Source organism: Rhinopithecus roxellana, chromosome 1 (assembly GCF_007565055.1).
Source record: "Rhinopithecus roxellana isolate Shanxi Qingling chromosome 1, ASM756505v1, whole genome shotgun sequence".
NCBI classification, from domain to species: Eukaryota; Metazoa; Chordata; class Mammalia; order Primates; family Cercopithecidae; genus Rhinopithecus; species Rhinopithecus roxellana.
In genome coordinates this window covers 126,959,100-126,982,200 of record NC_044549.1, presented here as the reverse complement: position 1 = coordinate 126,982,200, position 23,101 = coordinate 126,959,100, and the positions used below count along the sequence as shown (strand labels likewise).

Here is a 23,101-nt window from a genome sequence, read left to right as displayed (position 1 = left end):
AGCAATGTGCTTTGTGTACATTTGAGCAAGTCATTTTGTATAAGAAAGACCTTTCTTGATATGACTGGTATTTCTCTTGTTCTTCAGCTTTATGAAAACCTCAGAGAAAACTTGGTTCAGGACATTTCTTAGTTAATGATTCAAGCATCACCTGAACAGATCAACTGAAGTAACAAAGCACCGGATTGCCATTTTATAGCATCCTTACACTTCCAAGGACGCAGCTGTCCCAAAGAATTCTTAACCACGGGCTGAAGAATTTGCATTAATCTAAAGCCAAGCTCTCAGGGAAGCTGTGTGCATTTAGGAAACATCAGAGGATTAATGGAACCTCCTAGCCTGCTGCCTCCCAACTTGGCCTTGTTCCCTACAGCACAAATTAAAATCAATAGCTTGCTTAATATGAGTCTCACCCTTCTCACCCTTCTCCATATTTTCTTTCTTAGATCTTATCATGAGGGGTTTTACTTACTGTTAACTTTTCTGTCTTAGATAACACCATGAGGGGTTTTACTTACTGTTAAAGAATGCTTGTAAAGTGTGGGCTAACTGTGCTAAGAAAGTAATCTTTATTCTTGAGTTTGGAAAATGAACTACTTTTGGCAGATCTTTGATGTTTTCAGAGATGCTAGGGTTAGAATTTCTAGATCCTTATTTTCCAGGCTAACAATTAAATTAATAAGTTATAACGTTTTAGTAGTTTATAAACGCGTAGGAAAAGGACTGGATAGACACTAATGTCAAAAGGGAGACAGAGAAAAGAGAATGATTGTGTTTTATCTCTCTGGTGTCTATAATCTTTATAATGAGAATGTGTTTTATATTAAATAATTGTGTAATAAAAATTCAAACAAATTTTATTCTGGTCACAAGCATGCTTTCTGCTCTGTCCCAAACAACAGAAATGACTCACATTCTCTCTATCATGTTCACTTAGCTCATCACACTCTGCCTTTTTAAAACACCTTTTGATACAAAACTTTTTGCAAATTTAATTTTTTTTAAATAACCTGCTGACTCACTGGTTTGTAATAGAGGACAAAGTCCTTTCTAGATCCTCGAATTCCATGCCTGTCTCCAAGGCACATCCCCACATCCCTTCACAGTGCTGCAGGATTAGGGAGGATTGCTTCCAGCAGAGAGAGGTGGGAGGCCATGAAGGCTCTTTCTTTTGGATGACGTTGGGAAGGAAGAAACATGGAGTTAGAAATGTTTATTTCTCCACACGTAGCCCCTTCCTGGGCAACCCTGGACAGTCTCTCTCTGCCAAGGTGACCATTGTACTTGCAAATTTACCTAACCTGTTGACTGCCTGTGTTACATTTACTATGAACCAGCTAAAGTTCAAAATTAACTTTTGATCATTAACTGACTTTCAGTTTGAACCAAAAAAAATAAAAAGAGGAAATGGCCACGTAAAAGGAAATACTGCTTGATTTCATTTTTTTCTTGTTTTATTTGATGAACTAAATTGTCCATTCTTCGGGAGCTCAGAATAGATATTTCCTTGTATTTTCTTTTGTATGAAATATTAAAGAGAGTTTGACCTTCTGTGCAGGTCAGAAAATTAGTTAACACTGGATATTGAATATATCACAAAGTAGACTAAAATACTTCAGATCATTTCTAGAATGAGGCAAGGCCTAAAGAAATAAATCCTCTAAGTCGAGTGAGATTGGCCAAAGATGCCTAGCATTTTATGGTTGACTGAAGATACCTAGCATTTTATTAACTCTTTATGACTTCTTTATCATGAGATTTGAGTCACCTGCTACTAAGACATAAATAGATTGTTTGGTCAACAAATAACATGTGGATTAAAATATAACTTTCAGAGGCGGAGAATCCAAGGGGTAAAAATACCACATTTGCTCAGTATTATACCACAGTGTGGTGGCACAAGGTGGCACTGTACCTGGATTAGTTTTATTTCTGTTTCCTAGTGTTGGGGATAACTGTGGACCGCATTTTGCTGGTGGGCCTATAGTTTCTCTTCAAGTTTTTTAAAAATCTCAGTCACTAAAGAAATAAAAATTCTGTGGTTCCAACATAGCTCTAAAATCTACTTATGTGCCACAGTGAATTTCAGGCAAAATATGACCCCACGAAACACACCTCCGTTGTTACAGTACCTATTATAATTAAATACTCATTCTTGTGTAATCCATTTTAATAATAACTGTAGCCACCAATATATGTGCGAGGCAAAATGCTGGGTGTTTTATTGCCATTATAACTGATAACAACAACCTTTCATGGTAGGTGTTATTATCCCAATTTACAACCAAGAAAGTGACAGAGCTGATAATTGAAACCAGGTTTGTCTGGTTCCAAAGCCTAGGACTTCATAGTAGTCATTCATATCGTGGCACAGTATTTGATAAAGCTTCAGTTGCAAACTACTTATTGACCAGGCATTTAAATGTTTGAAAGTAGTATAATACAATACTGATTGGTTTGTCTTTTACATAAAGGTAATATTGGTTTATTTTTGCCCTTTAGCCACCTGCTAAGTACCTTCTTCCAGAGGTGACGGTGCTTGACTATGGAAAGAAATGCGTGGTCATTGATTTGGATGAAACATTGGTGCACAGTTCGTTTAAGGTAAATCAACATAAAAATCTGTGATCTTTGTGATTTGATAACAATTGTATTGGAAAAGGGAAAACAGAAAGGATGAAAGCTTATGGTGGTTAGTGTGTAACTTCACTCTTCATGTAGAAATCCCAGGAGCTGCTTATTAACCCAGGTGAACATTAAAGTAGTTGAATATTAACATAGTTAGTTTGGAAAGAAACCACTAAGCTACCAACATCACTGGGACTTCATTCTTACTTAGGAGGTTTGCATTTTCCAACACTCTAACCCCTGCAGAAATACTTTTCAGGTGGCACAAGGCACTCAGTGCCCCCAGGACACTGTTTATATTTGTCAAGATGACCAGAGTGCTATGTATTTTATTGGGACAAGGAAGGGAGGCTCTGTTGGAAACTGTCAAATGACCTGGTATCCTGGAGATTTTCCCGGATCGATTTTTGAAAGATGCCCAACTCTGAAGAAGACTTTCCAGACTTCAGGGCATCTGAACAGATTCAGCCATTTAGTTTGAGCATCTTCATGACAAGAGGTGGCTGGGGTTTTTTGCAAGCTTCACAGCTAAATGAGTACCTACCATCAGGACTTCCCTCCTGAAGGGTGTGGAGGTCAGACACTCTTCCTTCCTGTCACCTTTCCTGATCTCCATCTTCCTGCTGGAAAAACAGCAGAAGTGGCCTCCATGCAGGAAGAGCTGTGGTGACACTGTTAAGAAATGAGTTAGTTAACCTTTTTTTTTTTTTTTTTTTTGACGTGAAATAAATTGTTTAAAAGAGGCAAATGATGAAAAGTTTGGAAATAAGAGATTGGTAGTTTGGGGAGAAGAAGCAGGTGTTTAGGATTCTGGTCTTGTTTTCCTTGGGTTATTTCTGGTGATGGGACTGCTCTATCATTATACTGCATTCCTATTTCCCCCTCCAGCCTAGGACTCCCCTTCACTGAGAGACATGAGGGTCACCATCCATGATGGGGCATGTGTCTCACATGAACCACAGTCATTCCTTACAAGTTGTAGGAAGCAGAAGAGCTGTCAAATATGCCTGAACACCTTTCTACCAGAAACATCCTTCTTTGTTCTTCTCACTAAACAGAGACCTTTCTGGTAGGGCAAAGCCAGAAAATTGTCTTTGAGTCCTTTGGAGAGTGGAGAAGAGACCATACTGACCTCTAGCAGTGAGAAATGGCCTTATTCTGGCCACTGGGGCATGCAGGGACCACCTTATTCCCTAGCACTTGAGGGCCAGGCCCTTCCAGAGTTGGTCCAGGGGATATGGTGACCTTGTGTCCCAGCTTAACCCTAGATAGCACTGGAAGCCGTTTCTCCCCCATGGGCAAGTTGCTCAAGACTTTTCCAAGTCTCTGTAAAGGAAAGCCCTTCAGAGCAGGGGTCGGTTGCCATCACAGCATAGAGAACTCCCTCCTAAGCAGCTATGGGAATGTGGGCAACACTGGCCAGATCACCCGATGTTACTGAGGGTTCCTTGCTCCAAAGGCAGGGCCTTGGTAGCCCCCAGTGTCTCTAGCACCTGCTCAGAGGTCATTGATGCCACAAGCTAATGTGAATGGCATTTCCTCATTTCTTCCCTCCCCTGGCCTGCCTACATTTGCAACCAGAATATTCTTGATGGTTTTTAGAGTTCTGGGCATTTCAAAGTCTTTTGAGAATCTGAAAGCTATGAACCCTCTTCCCTTCAAAAATGTACGTTTGTACAATGCATAGGTTCATAGATTCCAAGTGAAGAACCCTAGCTGTAGCAGAGACTCCTTTACACCAGCAGGAGAGAGGAGAGTAAGGATGGTGCTTGCTGTAAGCTGGGGAATCGTTTTTCTCTTTTAATATACTCCGTGGAATGTGATTCCATAATCTAATGCCTTGGGAGAGTTTCTTCCTTCAGTCTTTCCTTTTGTTTTTTAGCATGATTCTGATTTTAGTTGTGAAATTATATGACACCGAACTCATCCTTGGCCTTCCAACTCTGGGAGTAAATAAACAGTGATCACAAGCTAAGTGCTTAGTAACGGTGCTATGACATAGCATTGTCCATGGTTTTTTGTTTTTCTTGTTTTTATTTTTTAGTTTATATATCAATGAAGAGGGTTTGTGTGTACTGTGATGGGCTTAAAAGCAGACCTCAGTTCAGAGTCTGACCAGAGACGCTGTACTCCCACTCCTGCCCAGTGGCTACCACACACACCTTCTCCTTCCTTCTGTCTCTGTTCTCTTGTCCAGGGGTTTGCAGGCTGATGATTCAGTTGGGCCTGTTCATTTAAGTAGTTTTGTACCTAATTTGTGGAATTTCATTGAGAACTGTGTGTAAGTTCATCATTGAGAACATAGTGACTGCTGAAGAATCATATTTGAATTTTAAATGTCATTAATATTGTCAGAGAGTTATTTAAAATATCCAGAAGTTTGTGGGTGTGCTGGATGTTGTGTTCCTTGGAGCACAGCAGGCATAGGGTGGGCTGGCTTTGTACCTCCACCCAAGGCAGGAGCTGGTGCCAGGCTACCTGGGAGGGCCTGAAATCACTGATTCTCAGGACTGACTGGGGCCATGGGCATGCATCAGACCCATCACAATAGCTAAGGAAGAGAGGAGAAACTGAGGTCCAGGGAGAAGAAGAGCCTGCCCAAGGGCATGGCCTGTGGCCTCTGACTTTACCCCCACATGGCCTTGGCACTGTTTTGAGTCCATGTGGCCATCTTCTCCTGCTGAGCAGCCCATCACAGGGCAGCCCCCAGTCGTGGGTCCAAGTACAAATAGTTTTCCCTCAAGCAGCACTGTCCTCTGAGCCCATCACATGCTCAGCTCCTCCCCCTGGTGGCTAGCAGTGATTCCGCATCACCCCAGCAGGACTCTGGGCAAGAACTGGAGTTTTCAGGAGCCCCATCCTCTAGCCAGGCAGTGCCACACTTTTTGGTTGAGGCCAGGCAGGTGACATTGGACCAAGATGCTGAAAATGTAATGACATTCACAATGGAAAATAATGTGCTTTCCTGCTTGTGCTTATTTTAAGGAACCAAGGCATGCTTCAGCATCCTCCTCCTGAACTGTTTTTTCCAATAACCAAAACATTGGTCCAGGCAAGCTTTTTTCTTGCTAAAATTTCCAGGCTTTTTTGTTCCTTCAGACATATTAATTATAGTCTCTTTTTTCTCTAGCCTATTAGTAATGCTGATTTTATTGTTCCGGTTGAAATCGATGGAACTATACATCAGGTAAGAAATTGAAGCTAAATTTGAGTTACAATTAAAATTTTTTAGTAATTAAATTTCCTATGAACTTTATTTTTAAATTCTCATTTCAGTAATAATTCCTTATTACTGAATCAAAAGGAAGCATACTGTAATAAATACAATATTTTTCTTTTTTTCACTGCAATGAATTTATTTTATACTGAGATTATAAGGAAAACTATAGTCGTAAATATTAGATGTGGTTACAAGTTCAGATAGTTCTTTGATTTGAAGCAGACTTTCAGAAGTTTCCATATCCCCCACTGGCCTAGCTTGATGGTCTAATTAACTTCCTTGTGTAATTGCTTTCGGCTACTCTCCTAGCAGGCAACAGGAAAATGCCACAAGTCACCCACTTATGGTGGATTCTCGGGAAAAAGTATCCATTTTCAATGCCAGCTGCTCCAGACTGATCTTATCATTCCCGCATCGTTTTCTCCAGAGAATCTTTAGCAAATACCCAACCCAAAAGAAAAAGGGGGAAGGGTGTAAGTTTTCGGATCCGCAGGCTGCTATGAATAAAGATGTCGTAGTCAGTTGGCATGCATCTTCATTGCTTCTGTTTTTTTTCCTTATCTGCATAAAGCTCTTCCGGAAATAGCTTCATTTATGAACAAATTGAAAACGTTGTAGGAAAACTAGCCTTAGAGGTTGAAGCCGGGGAGCTTTTGTCAGGTTTTCCACAGGGATGATCTAACCATATTCCTTGTCAAGTCCAAGGTCTTAAAGGGAGCGTATCTGGCCTGATATCCCAGGAAAGACTTTCCTGGTACTTGAGCCACAATGGGATATCTTTCCTTAGCAATGTCAGTAGTCTTTGGTTCTTGAGTGCAAGGTGTCAGAACTGGTGAAAGCTTGGGAATCAGCTGCCTCATTGTCTAGATGGTGAAACTGAGGCTTTGCCAGGGAAGGGGTTGGTTCAAGGTCATGCAATGGGAAGAATTAAAATGAAAATTCCAGTCTCCTGCCTCCTGGCCCAGGGCACTTTTCCTGATACTCAAGTCCCTTCCCTCCCGTGTCCTTGCTTTCTTGCTTATTCTCCAGGATGTCCTGCCAGGAAACAGTCCCCAGGAGAGGCAACTTTTTCCCTAGTGTTTCCACACTTCATGCTTTTAAAAGCCATCACAGAGCCAAAACGGCAGGCACTTGGGCATTTAACATTTGCAAAAGCATCAACTGAATTAATTCAGCATCTGAGAAGCAGTTAAGGCTTCTGCATTTATCATCTTGGCTTGTGTTACATAGTGCTCATGATGAGACAAAGGAGAGGCTGCCCAATGGCATGTCAAGAATTAGGAGAGAAATTAATCCTCTGTACCACGTGACTGTAAGCATGACCAGCCTGCCCACTGCTGACCCATTCTTGCAGGAGCCACTGTAGCTCCCCCACCCTCCATCTTGGGGCTGTGCTGTGATATCACAAGGTCCCAGGGCTGGGGTCAGAAATTCTCTCCCGAGGGAATGAAGCCACAGGAGCCAAGAGCAGGAGGACCAAGGCCCTGGCGAAGGCCGTGGCCTCGTTCAAGTAATCCAGGATAGGCTGTGCAGGTCCCAATGGGCCTATTCTTGGTTACTTGCACGGGGACGCGGGCCTGGACGCCGGCATCCGGGCTCAGGACCCACGTCTCTGCCAGAGGCACCAACACCAGAGTTCCCAAATCAGTCTCCTGCCCTTTGCATGTAGCAAAGCTTGCTTTCCAAGCAGGACTCCCAGGGAGACAGAGGACTACAGGCCACCGTTTGCTGACCCGTTTGCTGGCAACGAGGAGTCTTGTGGGCAGAGTGGGAGTCTGGAGCTGTTGCAGCCACAGGCCCTGCCCTCAGCCCTTCCCCAGCCTCCCAGCTCCTCAGAGCTGTGCTGGTACCCATGCTATGACATCCTGTTCCTCCAGCCCCTCACTCCACCCTCAGCCACAAACCCATGTTGACCTCCTTCTTTCAGTCATCCATGAATTTCTCCCTGAGTCCTGGCCCTCCTGAGCTCCTGCTTCTGGCACCTTGAAAATGCCTTGGTTCTGTGTAGAATTCCTCGGCCAGCAGCACGCCCAGCATGTGGTGCAGAGCCCCCATCTATCTCCCCTCTGCTGCTCCTCCTGCCATCCTCACCTGCTCCATCTGCCATTCAAGGCCCTAACGTGCCCACCATGACCTGCCTCTCACTTCATCTTCAGCCACTTCCTCTCCCAGCCCCTGCTGCTCCTGCTTCTCTCACTGCCTCTGATGGCTGGGCACACAGCCTGGCTACTCTGTAACATCTCAAGTATTCTCAGGCCTCGGGTCTCGCGCTCTACTGTTTCCTCTGCCTGGAAGCCCACTTCTTCTCATCCTTATTGGCCTGGTGAACTCCTATTTATCCTTCAAGGTCCAGGCCAAATGTTATCTTCTATAATCCCCTCTCCTTGTGAGGGGAGTTAATTGTCCTTAATTTATCCCTCTACTACAACTTTCATTATGTCATGTTTATTTTTATATGTTTTTGCGTATGTCTGTTCTAGAGTGTGAGCTCTTCAAGGGCAAGGCCTGTGTTTTATTCATCTTTGCAACTACATCAGACTAAGCTCAGAGCTGGGGCTCAGTAAATATGCTGAATTGAATTTTAAAGAGTTTGATTTATTTTAGTGAAGTGGCTAATTTCAAGCGGAATTTATTCAAGTTTGAATTAGTTTTTCCCTCCTCCCACTTCCTATGTCTTCTCTCACTAGCTTTGCCTTCTCTCCCATCTCCCTTGTTTCCCCAGATTCATTCAGGCTCCCTAATCAGGAGCCAATGTATAGTCTGAAGCTTGGCCTCCTCACTTCTACCCCCGGCCTAGCCTGGTCAAAAGGGTACACAGAGCCCAGCCATTCTAGAAAAGGCTACTCTTTGCACCCCTCTGCTCAGAGACCCCTCCTGATGGGTTATGTCTGGGGTCCAGAAATAGAATGGTTTCATATCCCCTGAAATGTACCAAGCCCAACCTTTATGGTGTCATAGACATCTTCCCAAGCTGACAAGGAAGCCCCTTCTTGCAGCTTTGCTGGGCCTATGCTTCAGCCCCAGACCTTCCTAGTAAGGGGGATGTCCATCCAGAACAGAAGGTGGCAACCAGAGCAATCCCAGACCTGCTGGGCAGTAGGCTGGGCCTGGACCTCTAAAAGGACAACACCCAGACCATGGCCTGTGCCCACATAGGTCCTGACCTTCAGCAGATGCCAAGAAACACACGTGAAATGAATCAGTCATTACACACAAACATGGTACAACCCTTCTACTTGCTGGCCCTGAATATCCACAAGACCCTCACACCATGGTCAGCTTCTCTTTTTCCCTTAGGAGAGGCGTCTGCAGTGAACTCAGACCTGGAGCCCTGTCCGAGGAGTGCCATGTCTGACTCCATAGCCCCTCATAAAGTCTGGGCCTCTGCCTGCTGCGCATAGACCTGGAGGAGGGAGGCAGGAACCTTAGTAGCAGTTCTTCCTACAGTGGGCATTTGGGCCCCAGGCCATCCCCAACAACTGCCACACCTGACCAGCCTGCTGTCTCCTGCCATTGCAGGTGTATGTGCTGAAGCGGCCACATGTGGATGAGTTCCTCCAGAGGATGGGGCAGCTTTTTGAATGTGTGCTCTTTACTGCCAGCTTGGCCAAGGTGAGTCCTGCTTCCCAGCTCCACACTCGAAACCTGGTACTCCCAGCCCCTCCACCCCTACCCCCAATCTGTCAAGCAGCCCTTTGTTTTGGTGGGGGAAGCTATTTCTATGGTGACAGGTTCCCACCCCAGATGGGATGGATGGAGGCCATGTGCATGGTGCCAGCCTGAAAGCCTTCTGGGTTACCATGGTGACAGGGAGCACTTAGAACAAATGCTCCATGATGTTGCTGTGTGCAGCCACCTGAAGCTGGGTATCCACAGTCCAGAGAATCACAAACAGGTCCAGTGTAACAGACAAAGGATGGTGACCCCTCAACCATTGACTGTCCACCAAATGCTAGAGGCCCCTGTGTCCTTGGGTTTTGCTTCCACAGATTTGAGGGAGAAGCAAGTGAGAGATAAATATTGGGCACTCACCCACATGCATGGACTGAATGAGAGTTCCGACTGCCCTAATGAGCTGTATGATCTGAGGCAAGTTACTTCACTTCTCATGTCGGCTTCTTCTATAAATTGGGGATAATTCCATTCACCCTGTGGCTAGATCACATGAAATAACAGATGTAAACGACTTAGCACAGTGTCTGACTCACGTACAGCAAGTATTCATTGAGCACTTGCTGTGTTCCACATACTGTGGTGGGCATTGTCACGTGGTAAACACTGCTGATGTTCATTATTTTGTGTTACAGTTATTTATTGATGATGATAGGCCAGGCATGATTGCTCACGCCTGTAATCCCAACACTTTGGGAGGCCAAGGAGGGTGTATCACTTGAAGTCAGGAGTTCAAGACCAGCCTGACATACTCGGGAGGCTGAGGCACGAGAATTGCTTGAACCCAGAAGGCAGAGGTTGCAATGAGCTGAGGTCGCACCACTGCACTCCACCCTGAGCAACAGTGACTCCATCTCAAAAATATGTATATGTATATTTGTTGATGGTAATAAAATCATTCAGACATGTCTTGATCCTAAAGCTTGATATGAATCTGACCTAAAATCTACACTGCCTCTGACCAAAAAGAATGGTTTCTTTGTCCTCTCCACTGTTTAAGGAAACTAGCAGATTCCCAAGCCTCCCAGTATGGTTTAGTCTTCCTCTTCACAGGTGTGGCAGGGTGCCTGTGCTGTGTGGGCAGGCAGGATAGGCCTTGCTCCTCCCGGAAGATCCTTGCCTTGACCATTTCCCAAACTCTTGACTTTGATGGGGCTGACACCATCCATTTGTTGGTAGCACCACAGTTGTCTCCATGGGCATCTCAGGAACCCTGAGTGGTCCCAAAGATGAGTTTTCTGGGGCTCAGGTTAGCCATTTGCCTGTCTCCAGGATATCACACAGTAGCTTCCTCTGCCATGTCCTGCTTCTGGATGGTGCCCTAGTGCCCACACTCCCTTCTCTTCCTCTGTGTGTTCCACTGCTTTGCTGGCCTGGCCATTGCTGGTTGGGTCCCTCTTTGTGATGATGGAGGGGAGCGAGAGCCCCACTTGCACAAATGCTGCCAGACTCATCACCAGGCCTTAGAGCATAAGCCAGTGGAGTGGGATTCAAAATCCTGGCCCTTATTTTTGCTTGTCAAAAAGAGAACAAGGCCTCAGGGAAAATAGAATCTTTCCCAGTGGGTAATCTTTCAGATGAGTGGTACCAAGACTAATTGTTATCTGTGGCGTCAGTGGCTCTTCCAACAGTGCTCTGAGATGCTGAAGAGCCTGAAGTAATAACCAAAGAAATAAACAAGAAGACTGCACCGGTAGCAGTGAAGTGAGAGCTGGTTTTTGTTTGGGAAAATTGAAAACACTCTTCCTTGGCATTGTCCCCAGCATTTGCTTAAACATCCTTGTTCGGTTTCTCTTCCTGGATGGCTCCCACCTGCCCCTCCATCTGTCTCTTCAACCCTTCTCTTGCTGCTACTCCAGCCTAGCTGAGCCGAATCAGCTTCCAAGTGCAGCCTTCCACCCTCTTTCCTCCCTGATGCACATGTCCTGCTGATGGGTAGTCATGTCCCTGTCCTTGGCTCTGGGCTTGGCTCCCGGCCAGCAGTAGTGGTGCAGTGGACCTCCTTGCCTGCTGCCCAGGAGCCTGCAGGAACCTCAAGCTGACTGTCATAGCCTTTCAGTATCTGCTTCTTTGTCATTTCTCCCTCATTCACCCAGCAAATACTTACTTAGTACCCATTATGTATCAGGCACAGTACTAAATCCTGGGGATATAGCAAAGAAAAAAAGAGACAAAGTCCCTGCCCTTGTGAAGCTTACATTCTTCACATTCATCCTCTAGGCCTCAGACTCAGACACTTTCTTGAAAGATAGGTGCCACCACAAGTGTTCATGATTATGAGGAAATGGATCATCTTTTTCCATTTAGAGCAAGCTTGTCCAACCTGTGACCCACAGGCTGTGTATAGCCCAGAACAGCTTTAGATGTGGCCCAACACAAATTCGTAAACTTTCTTAAAACATGAGATTTTTTGAAAGCTCGTCACCTATTGTTAGTGGTGGTGTTTTATGTGTGACCCAAGACAGTTCTTCCAATGTGGCCCAGGGAAGCTGAAAGATGGGATACCCCTGATCTGGACTCAGTTGCCCACAACCCACCCACGTGGCCCCTGGCTAGCCTCACCAGCAGGTAGCTGTAGTGCCCTGAGCGTTCACCTCCAGTGCCCTAAGCTCTCACCTCCCTTGGCCAGTAGGAAACACAGCTGCTTCTGGACTCTGCCTTCTACAGGATGTCCTTGGAGAGGAGAGGATGTTCCCATGGAATCACAGCTGCTGCCTGCAGCTCTGCAGCCCACGTCCCACAGCTGTGCCGGCACTTGCTCTGCACTCCACTGCTGGCCTTCCCAGCGCCACCAGCCACAGGTGCTCTCTGCCTCCCTGGCAGAGTCACTGGGTCCCGCTGATGCCTGGTTGTACCCCTTACTTGGTCTTTGTGCAGGGGCCTGGCCTCGTGTCAGGCTTGGAAACTGCTCCTCTTTCTTCCAGGCCCAGCCACTCAGTATGGTCCACTCTTTTAGGTATCTTCAGTTACGAGGATTTTCTCTCAGAAACCCCTTTATTTCTTTATCCAAGCCTGCTTTGGGGGAAATTCCCTAGGTCATGAGAGAGGGTCAGGCAGGATGATCCCCAACTGTAATCTGGGCTCAAATTCCCACCCAGCTCCTGGGCTTCAAGGAAGTGGATGGGCACCCATGGGAGTGGATGGCTGGGCACCATCCTGTCACTCAGCAGCTGGTCTGGCCCAAGTGCCCACGGGACCTCTAGGGGGCAGTGTCATGCCATTCAAGACACATTGGAGCCAGCTCATTCATTCAGTGGTGAAATTCGTGTTTACTGAGCCCCTGTTGTGGTAGGTACTCTTGGAGGTACTAGGGATGTGGTGGTGGGATGTTTCAGGCCTGGGCCCTGACAAGTAGAGAGGAAATCAAGCAATCCCATGTGGTGCTCCACTCTGTGAGGGAAACGACCCACAAAGGAAGATAGAGGTGGCTCTAGATGGATGGGAGAGGAAGTCAAGACCGAAAAACCAGGAGACAAATGTTCTGCAAAGAGCTGGGAGAGAACGCATGCAGGGAGAACACTGGTACAAAGGTCCTGACCATGCTTAAAGCCAGTGTGGCTCCAGGAGCTCCAGATGGAGATCATTCAGCTGTGGCCATGTGGGACGCGGCAGTGAGGAACGTGGGCTTTACTCCAAGTGCAGTGTGTAGACAGTGGAGTTTTCAGCAGAGGAGTGACACGATCGCACATATGTTTTCCAGTGGCCACTCTGACAGCTTCTAGGTGAATGGGCTAGAAAGACAGGTTTTTCACGAGGCTCACACAGCCATCCCAGGCCAGAGATTCGAGGCCCGGGCTAAGGGTGGTGGCAATATAAATAGAGAGATGCAAATGGAGTCAGGCTATTTTTGGAGATGAAACTGACAATTTCTGATGGGTTGGATGTGAGAGAAATGGAAGAATCCAGTGCCATCTTATGTACACAGAGAGGAAAATAACCAGGATCCTAAAACACATCTAATTATTAAATTCCTTTTTAAAAAACATAATCTGGATCTTGTTGCTGTAGGTCAGGGTTTGGGGACTCTTTTAGGCACGCAGCCTTCATTGTGACACCTCTTTTCCAGTATGCAGACCCTGTGGCTGACCTCCTAGACCGCTGGGGTGTGTTCCGGGCCCGGCTCTTCAGAGAATCCTGTGTTTTTCATCGTGGGAACTATGTGAAGGACCTGAGTCGCCTTGGGCGGGAGCTGAGCAAAGTGATCATTGTCGACAATTCCCCTGCCTCATACATCTTCCATCCTGAGAATGCAGTAAGTGGCCCCAAAGAAAGAAAATGTCATGCTCCATCTGAGCCCTCTGTCTTGCCAGGCAAGCACCACTTTTAAGCACCTACAAAAGAAGGTCTCTGGGTCTTTTCCTAATGAAATCCCAGCTCTGCCATTTAGCAGTTGCACGTCATTGAGCAAGTTATGTAACCTCATTGAGCCTCGGTTGCCTCATCTGTCAAATGGGAATTATAGGAATGCTGATCTCATAGGATTATTGGAGGTTGCAGTGTGGCAATATACAAAAAGCACTTAGAACAGTGCTAGAGACTGATAAATGCTGTAAGCCTGTATCGTCTTATCAATATTTTTAGTATTGTTATTGACAAGGGTTCTGTTGGCATTAACCTCCTGGAGCCAGCTACTGCCTAGGACTTCATGACCCCTGTAGGCTAAGGAGGCCTGATTGATCTCTTTAACAGAAGTATTTCTTAAGAATGAATAGGCCGGGTGTGGTGGCTCATGCCTGTAATCCCAGTCCTTTGGGAGGCCGAGGCAGATGGATCACGAGGTCAGGCGATCGAGACCATCCTGGCCAACATGGTAAAACCCCGTCTCTACTAAAATACAAAAAATTAGCTGGGCGTGGTGGCGTGCACCTATAGTCCCAGCTACTCGGGAGGCTGAGGCAGGGCAATCACTTGAACCCAGGAGGCAGAGGTTGCAGTGAGCTGAGATCCCACCACTGCACTCCAGCCTGGTGACAGAGGGAGACTTCGTCTCAAAAAAAAAAAAATGAATAAAACACTTCAATAAGGTCTTCAAATGAGACTACCAAGCTTTGCTACCTCATCATGATGTCTAAAAAGCACCCATTGGGAACATTTCCTACATAAAGCTCCCTGGACCATGGCAGCTCTCGGTGCCTACTCACTGGGTGCAGTACAACTCTCAGGGCAAGAGGGACTGCCTTCCTCCCTGCTGCCCGACACTTCCAGGGGAAGAGAGGCCAACCAGGGCCTCTGGTGACTGCTGACCCCTCAGTCACTGCCACATCAGGCCCCTAGACCAGGCGTGTTTCCCTGGAGAGGATGCTTCCTCTCAAGCACAGGCTTCTCAGATTCTACAAAAGCCTGCAAAAGTCCTTTCCTTGAATCCAGAACTCTGCAGTCCTGCTTGTAACCAAAAACAATTCAAACGCGATTCATTTGGCTAGTGTGGAATCGTTATTTGAATAAATACTCCAAATGTATTTATATGTAAATATGTTCATTTTACTGAGTAAATCAAATTCAACATAATATATTTGGTAATGTGTCTCTAACGGATAAGGATTCCTTTTTAATATAATCACAAGTCGTGGTCAGATTTGACAAAGTAATAGTTTCTTACATTGTCTGATATCCAGACTGTGGTCACATTGTCCCTGTCATCTCAAAGTGTCGTGCATTTGGAGTATTTCAATGGGGATCCAAAAAGATCCATGCATTGCTTTGGTTACCATGTCTCTTCATTCTTTTGTAAACTTAACATCTCCCTTTCCTCTCCTTTTCTCTTTTATGCCATTTATTTGTTGAAGAAGCCCTGGTGTTTTGTCTTGTAGAAATCTCCTACATTCTGGATTTGTCCAGCTGCTGCCTTGTGATGATGTTTAATATGTTTTTATAGCCACCTTATATCCTCTAAACAAGTAATTAGAGCTCTATTGCTTGATTAGATTTTTTTTTTTTTTTTTTTTTTTTTTTTGCAAGAATATATCATAGAGGCCAGGTGCAATGGCTCACACCTATAATCCCAGCACTTTGGGAAGCCAAGGCAGGTGATCACTTGAGCCCAGGAATTTGAGACCAGCCTGAGCAACATGGCAAGACCCTATCTCTTAAAAAAAGAAAAATTAGCCAGATGGGGTGGCACACACCTGTGGTTCCACTGTGGTTCCAGCTACTTGGGAGGCTGAGGTGGGAAGATCTCTTGAGCCCAGGAGGTCGAGGCTGCAGTGAGCCATGTTCATGCCACTGCACTTCAGCCTGAGTGACAGAGCAAGACCCTATGTCAAAAAAAAAGAAGAAAAAAGAATACATCATAGGTATTATATGCTTATGAAGATATATCAGGAGGCATAAAATGTCAGGTTACCCCACTTTTAAAGATTTAAAATTGATCATTGGGTTCAGGTGGTGTTAGCCTGATCCATCTATTATAAAATTCCCCATCAACCTCTCACCTCATAATTTTAGCAGTTGTTGGTGATCATTGTCTATACCCACTATTTCATGAGGAATTGCAAAATGGCAATTTCTATTTTCAGACTAATGAGTTGGTGTCCTAGCGGCCTCCAAAAGTAGCCAATAATTTTTTTTTAGTATCATTATGAACTCACGGATTTGTTGTAGTTTCAGCCCATTTGTTATTCTTTTGCATTCTCAAATTTTCACCTTTGGCTATGGAGATCCCTTAAAATAACAAGTCTTTGATATAGGTTGAATATTCTTTATCTAAAATGCTTGGCACCAGAAGTGTTTTGGATTTTGGATTTTTTAGGATTTGGGAATATTTGCATATACATAATTGGATATCTTGGGCATGGAACCAAGTCTAAACATGAAATTCATTTCTATTTTATGTACAGCTTGTACACATAGCCTAAAGGTAATTTTATACAATTTTTTTTATAATTTGGGGACACTAAATAAACCATGTATCATGTGCCTGCATTTTCACTACCACCTGGCACATGAGGTCAGGTATAGAATTTTCCACTTGTGGTGCCATGTCAGTGCTCAAAAAATTTTGGATTTTGGGGGCATTTTGGAACTCAGATTTTTTCAGATTAGGGATGCTCAACCTGTAGCTTCCTTGCTTTCTTAAACAACAAGATGTTCCAGGCTCATCATGAACATTTCTTGCCTCAGCCCTGGAACCACCCATTTTTGTATGTTGCCTGGTTCCTATTAGTGGAAGTGGTATTTAGAGACCACAGTTTAGGTGAATTTTCATTGCTAATGGGATATACTTTACTTCTAGCCCATACTACAGGGCAGAGCTAAAAATGACATATTTTTAGAAAGAAAACTAAATCATAAGTTCATACTGGTTTTTCCAATTTAATGTTAAGATAAGTTTTTATGTAACTTCTTCGCTTCTTTGTTTTGTATTTGTATCTCTTTATCTTATGCTGCAACTCTTGATTTCTAAAGATATTAACATAATTATATATTTGATTTATTCTGTAGTATATGTTGAATAATTTCAGTAGCAGTACTAAATTATGACTAATAATAAGACAACTGTATGCAGCTTAGGAATTTTTAGAGAGATGTACAGTTATAACACCATGTTTTAAAATCACTTGAATACCAGGCTTGGTGGCTTACCTGGCTGCCTGTAATCCCAGCACTTTGGGAGGCTGAGGAGGGAGGATTGCTTGAGCTCAGGAGTTTGAAACCACCCTGGGCAACAAAGCAAGATCCCATCGCTACTAAAAAAAAAAAAAAAGAAGAAAGAAAGGCTGGGGGTGGTGGCTCACGCCTGTAATCCCAGCACTTTGGGAGGCCGAGGGGGTGGATCACCTGAGGTCAGGAGTTGGAGACCAGCCTGACCAACATGGCGAAACCCTGTCTCTACTAAAATACAAAAACTAGCTGGGCATGGCAGCAGGCGCATGTAATCCCAGCTACTCAGGAGGCTGAAGCAGGAGAACCCAGGAGGTGGAGGTTGCAGTGAGCCGAGATCATGCCATTGCACTCCAGCCTGGGCAACAAGAGCAAAACTCCGTCTCAAAAAGAAAAAATGAGCCAAGCATGGTGTCACATGCCTATAGTCCCAGCTACTTGGGAGGCTGAGTGGAAGGATCACTTGAGCCCAGGAGGTCAAGGCTGCAGAGCTATGATTGTACCGCTGCACTCCAGCATGGGTGACAGTGTGTGACCCTGTCTCACACATGCACACAAATCACTTGAAGTAATTGTGTGGTTGTGTCACCAATTTTATATACACTTAGATTGACTTTTATTGCTTTTTTTCTGAATGGTTTAATTGTATTTTAATTTATAACACATTTACATGGTTCCGACATCAAACCTATAAATAAAGATAGAGAAGTCCGTTCTTTTCTGCACTCTCCTCCACTCTCTCCCCATCCCCTAGGCGTAGTCATTTCTTTATTAACCCTTACTTTATTTTTCAAAATTATGTAATAAATATCTGTGTTTCTAAGCTATCTTTAGATTTGGAAAAGGGCTAAAATGTTACTTTTAAACATGTTTGGTTTATTCAAATTTGTTTATAAATCTCTTCTTTGTACCCCTGGCTACCACCCCTCGCCACTCCTGTGCCTGAAACTAAGGGAAAATCCTGTCTTTGCCCGTAGCTTCAAAATGTTCTACAGTTTTAGACTTCTGCTTTTAACTAATCACTGTTAAGCAAGGGAGGAAATTTACCACTTCTCTTTGTGATGTAATATTGCACAATGACCCTAAGTGGAAGCCTTCCTGTGTCCTGGATGTGAGCTCCCCGCTGTCAGTGGTTAGCATGTAACCTCTGACTCCAAGTGCTCTGAGGTGCAAGGAGCCGACTTGTGCAGTAGAAAGAGCTTTTGGAAGTTGGCAAGTAGCAAGGCTAGTTCTCATACATTCTATGCTATGCTCTGGCCACGTTTTCTGTAGCAGGAAAACAAAACAGGCAAATGCATACAAACTGGGTACATTTAACTTTGCCTCCCTGAGCCATCTCCCAAGCCATTTAGCTTTGGATTGGCCTCGATTTGAACAAGGGAACAAACAAAATGATGATGATAACGATGATGACACCAGTTGTCCTTACCAAAAAAAATGCTCAAAGTCCAGGTACCCACTTAGGTTAGGAGCAGCCCCCAGCGCTAGATGCAGTCCTGCTGCCTCCTCCATGCACTGTCTTCCAGGTGCCTGTGCAGTCCTGGTTTGATGACATGACGGACACGGAGCTGCTGGACCTCATCCCCTTCTTTGAGGGCCTGAGCCGAGAGGACGACGTGTACAGCATGCTGCACAGACTCTGCAATAGGTAGCCCCAGCCTCTGCCTGCCTCCCGCCTGTGCACTCTGGAACCTCTGGCCTCAGGGGACCTGCCTGTCCTCAGCTCCCTGGAAGCTGAAAGTGAGGATACTCCGTGCTCCAGGCCACAGGGTGAATGTGGCCATGCCTACCTGTTTTGTTTTTTTAAGAACAGAAACAACTATTTTAAAAGAACTCTTTTAACAAATTTCATAAAGGGACATGCATTTTACTGGATTTGCTTTTCTTAAAACATACCAAAAAGAAAAAAATAGAAAAAAAAAGCTTGATCTCTATCAGACTTCCTTTCAACTGTCCTCCCTTCCAAGCAGACCACCTGTCCCCTTCTGTCCCAGCTCGGAGCAGCTGACCCAACTCAGAATCTCTTTCCTACAGGATGAAGTGCCTTTTGAATGTTATTTTAAGCTGAGAGTTAATTTTTCTACACAACATATTTCCAGACATGTTTAGTCTTTTATTGTCTTAGATACTATAAGAAGATGAACATGACAATTTTCTAGAACCTGGTAGTGTGTGTGTGTGTGGCGGGGGGTGCTGAGGGAGGGGAGTGAGTCACAGGAGCCTGTCCCCCAACAGGTGTGACTTTGCTCTGACAACCTGTGGCATGCTGCAGGGTCAGGCTCCTGATAGGAGGATTTCATGACTATGTCATTGTCTCCACTCATTTTTGACCCAGTTTGGAATGTATCTGCAATTGTGTAGCTCAACACTTTAGGAAACAATAGATTCTTTTATATTATTATTTCTGATGGTGACAAGTTTGTCTTGAGGTCACATTTTCCCCTTGAAAAGTGACATCCTGTCCCTTCTCTCACACTACTGCCATACATTTATGTTTTTTGTTGTTATTGTTTGGGGTAGAGCAGTTACAAGAAACCCTAAAACCTTTGGATATAAAAGAAATCTGTTTATTGATTTTTAAATCTTTCCTTTCCAAAAGCTGGATACACATGGAGCTGTTTGGGAATTTTCCTTGCTGCTACCGCGCTGCCACCAAATGGAATTGACCAGCGGCTGTTACACTGTTCTTTGCCACTGTGCCTATGCTCAGAATATGCTCACTGCTAAGCTACAAACTCGGACAGGGTCAAAAACAGAGGTGTCCCACCCCATTGCAGCCTCCACCACCTGTAACCCTTTCCTGGCATTGGCCACTGAAGGGTACAAAGGCAAAAGGGCCAAAGCACCACTTAGGTGTGGCATGGATTTTAAACTGCAGTCAGTAACAGATCCTGTTTGATAAATAAGCTGACTGTTCTCTCTTGAGAACCTGTGGCCTCAACCAGCCACCAAGCTGATGTGGCCCAAGTCCATCTCTTGGTCTTCTCCTTTGAAGCACAGCCTATTTCTGAGCCAAGGGTTGGGGAAGCCTGTCTAGATGTGGGACTCAATGCCCCAAACCGGGGAGAGGAAAGCCTGCCCCCCCGCAGGGAGAGCCCAGGCTCTCTGCAACCTTTCCCAGTTTGGTGTTTAAGCAGTGCCATGTTCCTTGTTTGACAACAAGACAGTCTGTAAAGTATTGCTCTTAAAAACAATTTAAAAGGACCCTTTCATGTTGGCACCATTGCCTTAGTCCTCTGTGGGTTGGTCTTCAGCCAGCGTTCTGGCGGGAGTGACTGGCATTAACAAGACTGGAAATCGGGGGTCAAAGTAAAATATCTTTGCTTTGTTTTCATTCACAAAGTAATGAAGCCAGCTGCCAATTACGTCCTCCCAACAGCACTTTTTGTCTGTGGACTACTGTGTGAATATTCAGAAGGGAAGTAAGTATTCGGGGATAAACAGGTCTCCCAGCATTCTGAGTGTTCCAAACCCAGTAATCCACTTGCCAATTCAAATAGAACAGCTCCTTGCTAGGTATTACCACAGATAATGACAGTTACGTGGTAGAGCTGCCCATGCCACAAACCTTTATTATTTGGAAAAATAGTCATTAAATGAACCCACTGCCTTAAATGTCTTGAATGTTGCAGTCAAGTGTCTGTCATGTGTTGATATCCACACAGAATTAGGCCCTAATGAGAGCCTTAGACCCTCAACCATGCCCCCTTCGTTGGCATCACAGGGCCTTATTTGGAAGAGGGGGCAAAGAGGATGGAAATCGTAAAATATTGCAGGGGAATCGAACCTAGGAATAGTGCTCCACTTCTGATGATGGAGTGAAGACACTTGGCAGGCTTGAGCCAGACACTTCACCTAGTAGTTCCTGAAACTGTGAGCACCGTTGCACTAAGCCAGTGCAGAGCTGTTAGGGACGGGGCCCAGCTCCTGCTACCACAGACACAGAATGTCTTGGGAGGGCCAGCAGGCCCTCTGAGGGTTCTGGAATCTGTGCACCTTATTTGATCACACTCCAAAATTCTGTTTTTATTTTAACCCTTGAACCTGCTTTATGTATATAATCAAAATATCTATATCTATATCTATATATATTTTTTATCATCTACATGTAAATGAAGCAATAGAATTCTAGCATAAGGCCAAGAAATGAGATGAATGTTTGGGGTTTATGTTTTTTAAGGTAAATACGGGTATTGTTTTTAATTATTACCATTTATTAAATTGTGGGCTTTGAAACCTAATGAAACCTGTTAGCCACTTCTCTGTGCCATATACTTCCCATGTTACCAAAATACCCCCAACTCTTTAGTCAAAAGAGAACCCTGACCTCCTGAGTTTCCATGGTTCTTTCTGTACCAGGTTTAAAACTAGTCTTCTGGAGAAGTATTTTTGACATTAAGCTCTGGGACAGGACACCTTGGGTTTGTGGACTCCAGCCCACTATGATGTTATGACTTCTCTGGCCAGGCCTCTGGTGGAAGTGCACGGGCACTCCCAATGTTGTTAATGCTCTGTCTTCCATTTGTTCTGGAATCCTGTGTGTTGGTCTGTGGTTCCATGCATTAGCTGTTTGTAAGTAATGCATTTGCATACTGAAAAAGGAATGCCACCTGCCACAGTTGATGGTGAGGAAGGTCCTTTCACGTGGTGCAATTTTGATGAGATGTCTCTGGGGACACGAGGATGCCCTAATGATGCTGACTTGTCATGGTTGCAGCATTTGAATTTTTGGTGTTTAAAAAAAAAAAAAAAAATTCGTTAAGTCTATAACCTGGCAACATTTTACAACCCTGTATTTTTAAAGATGGCTTTCTAATAAAAAATCCAGAACCACACAGCCCTATGGTCAAACACTCCTACGTTTGTGCCTCTGCTCTTAAAGGTGCTGTGCTGGACAGTTGGCATGCCAGGGTTTGAGAAGAGTGGATGGCTTGACGTACTTGCAGTTAACTGTTCATAATTGACTGGCTGCCTCTGTTCCTACTGTACTGTAAATTTGATCATGTCTGTTCCTATTCCATTCTCCCAGGAGCTTCTTTGCAGACTGACACACCCTCCCCCACCCCAGGTAGTGGAGATGCTGGTGTCTGGGTAGTCATGGATATCTGTTGGACATTTGAATGTTATAAACAATCCAGCATTACTTGGGAAATGCTACATGTGGAATGTGCATGTTTCCAGGGGCGAGTATTGTCAATCAAAAGGTTTGCAATGATTTCTTTCCTGCCAAAAATAAACATGTGAAACTGCGCTCTCTTGTGGATGGACTGCTTTTCTACCAGCAGCGCCTCTCCTCCCTCCCTTCCCCACCTCCTGCGCAGCCTCATGCCATCACCTTGGGTCTCCTGCTATCCCCACTTCTGGGGAACAGGGTTGGACGGGAGTCAGGCTGCAGCACTCCAGGAGCCACAGACTGATCTTCTAGCTCCTCCATCCCACCCAAATTGCCTGTCACTCCAAGGGTGACTGCTGTTCAGCCTCCTGGCTTCCTCTCTTCAGAAGCGGTATGGCTCACTGTCCTCCCACAAGGATTCCAGCCCTCCCAGCAGACTTGAAAATTCAGCCTGAGAGAACTGGGACCTCCCATTCCATAAGAGCCACAGACATTATATGTGGTGCCTAAACCCATCCCCATCCCCATGGGCACAGTGACTGAGATGATTGCCAGACGAAGCACGGCAAGGAGTCGGAAGAGGAGTCAGGATGTCCCAGGCAGTTTATTGCAATGAGACATTCTGTCACCAGTGTCCTGACCCCAGTCCCTCTGTACATGCAGGTGAGAGAGGCAGTGAGTCCTCCTCTGCTAGGGACTCCTGGCAGGGTCTTGGACATGGCTTCGCCACTCTCAGGACTCTTTCTGTTCATAATGATATCTGATTCAGATAGTACCAGTGTCAATTTCATAAGGTAGGTCTTATCCCCATTTTGTGGATGAGAAAACACGCCAGTGAGACAAAGCTCTGCAGTCTGCTCTATCACAAG

The 23,101-nt window shown here is 45.0% G+C and overlaps 1 protein-coding gene across 2 annotated transcripts in view; it reads left to right on the top strand.

Annotated features, from left to right (window-relative positions):
• Nucleotides 1-22,369, top strand: part of CTDSPL (CTD small phosphatase like) — a 121,136-nt gene extending 98,767 nt beyond the window's left edge. Inside the window, exons 4-9 of one of the 2 annotated variants that reach the window (XM_010357262.2) lie at nt 2,503-2,604; nt 5,759-5,815; nt 9,368-9,460; nt 13,587-13,772; nt 18,646-18,767; nt 19,719-22,369. In XM_010357262.2, coding sequence (XP_010355564.1) covers nt 2,503-2,604; nt 5,759-5,815; nt 9,368-9,460; nt 13,587-13,772; nt 18,646-18,767; nt 19,719-19,785 — 627 coding nt within the window. In that variant the 3' untranslated portion in view covers nt 19,786-22,369. Of the gene's footprint in view, nt 1-2,502; nt 2,605-5,758; nt 5,816-9,367; nt 9,461-13,586; nt 13,773-18,645 lie in introns of both variants that reach the window. The other variant, XM_010357266.2, reaches the window with a different exon arrangement.
• Nucleotides 22,370-23,101: the final 732 nt, after the last annotated feature.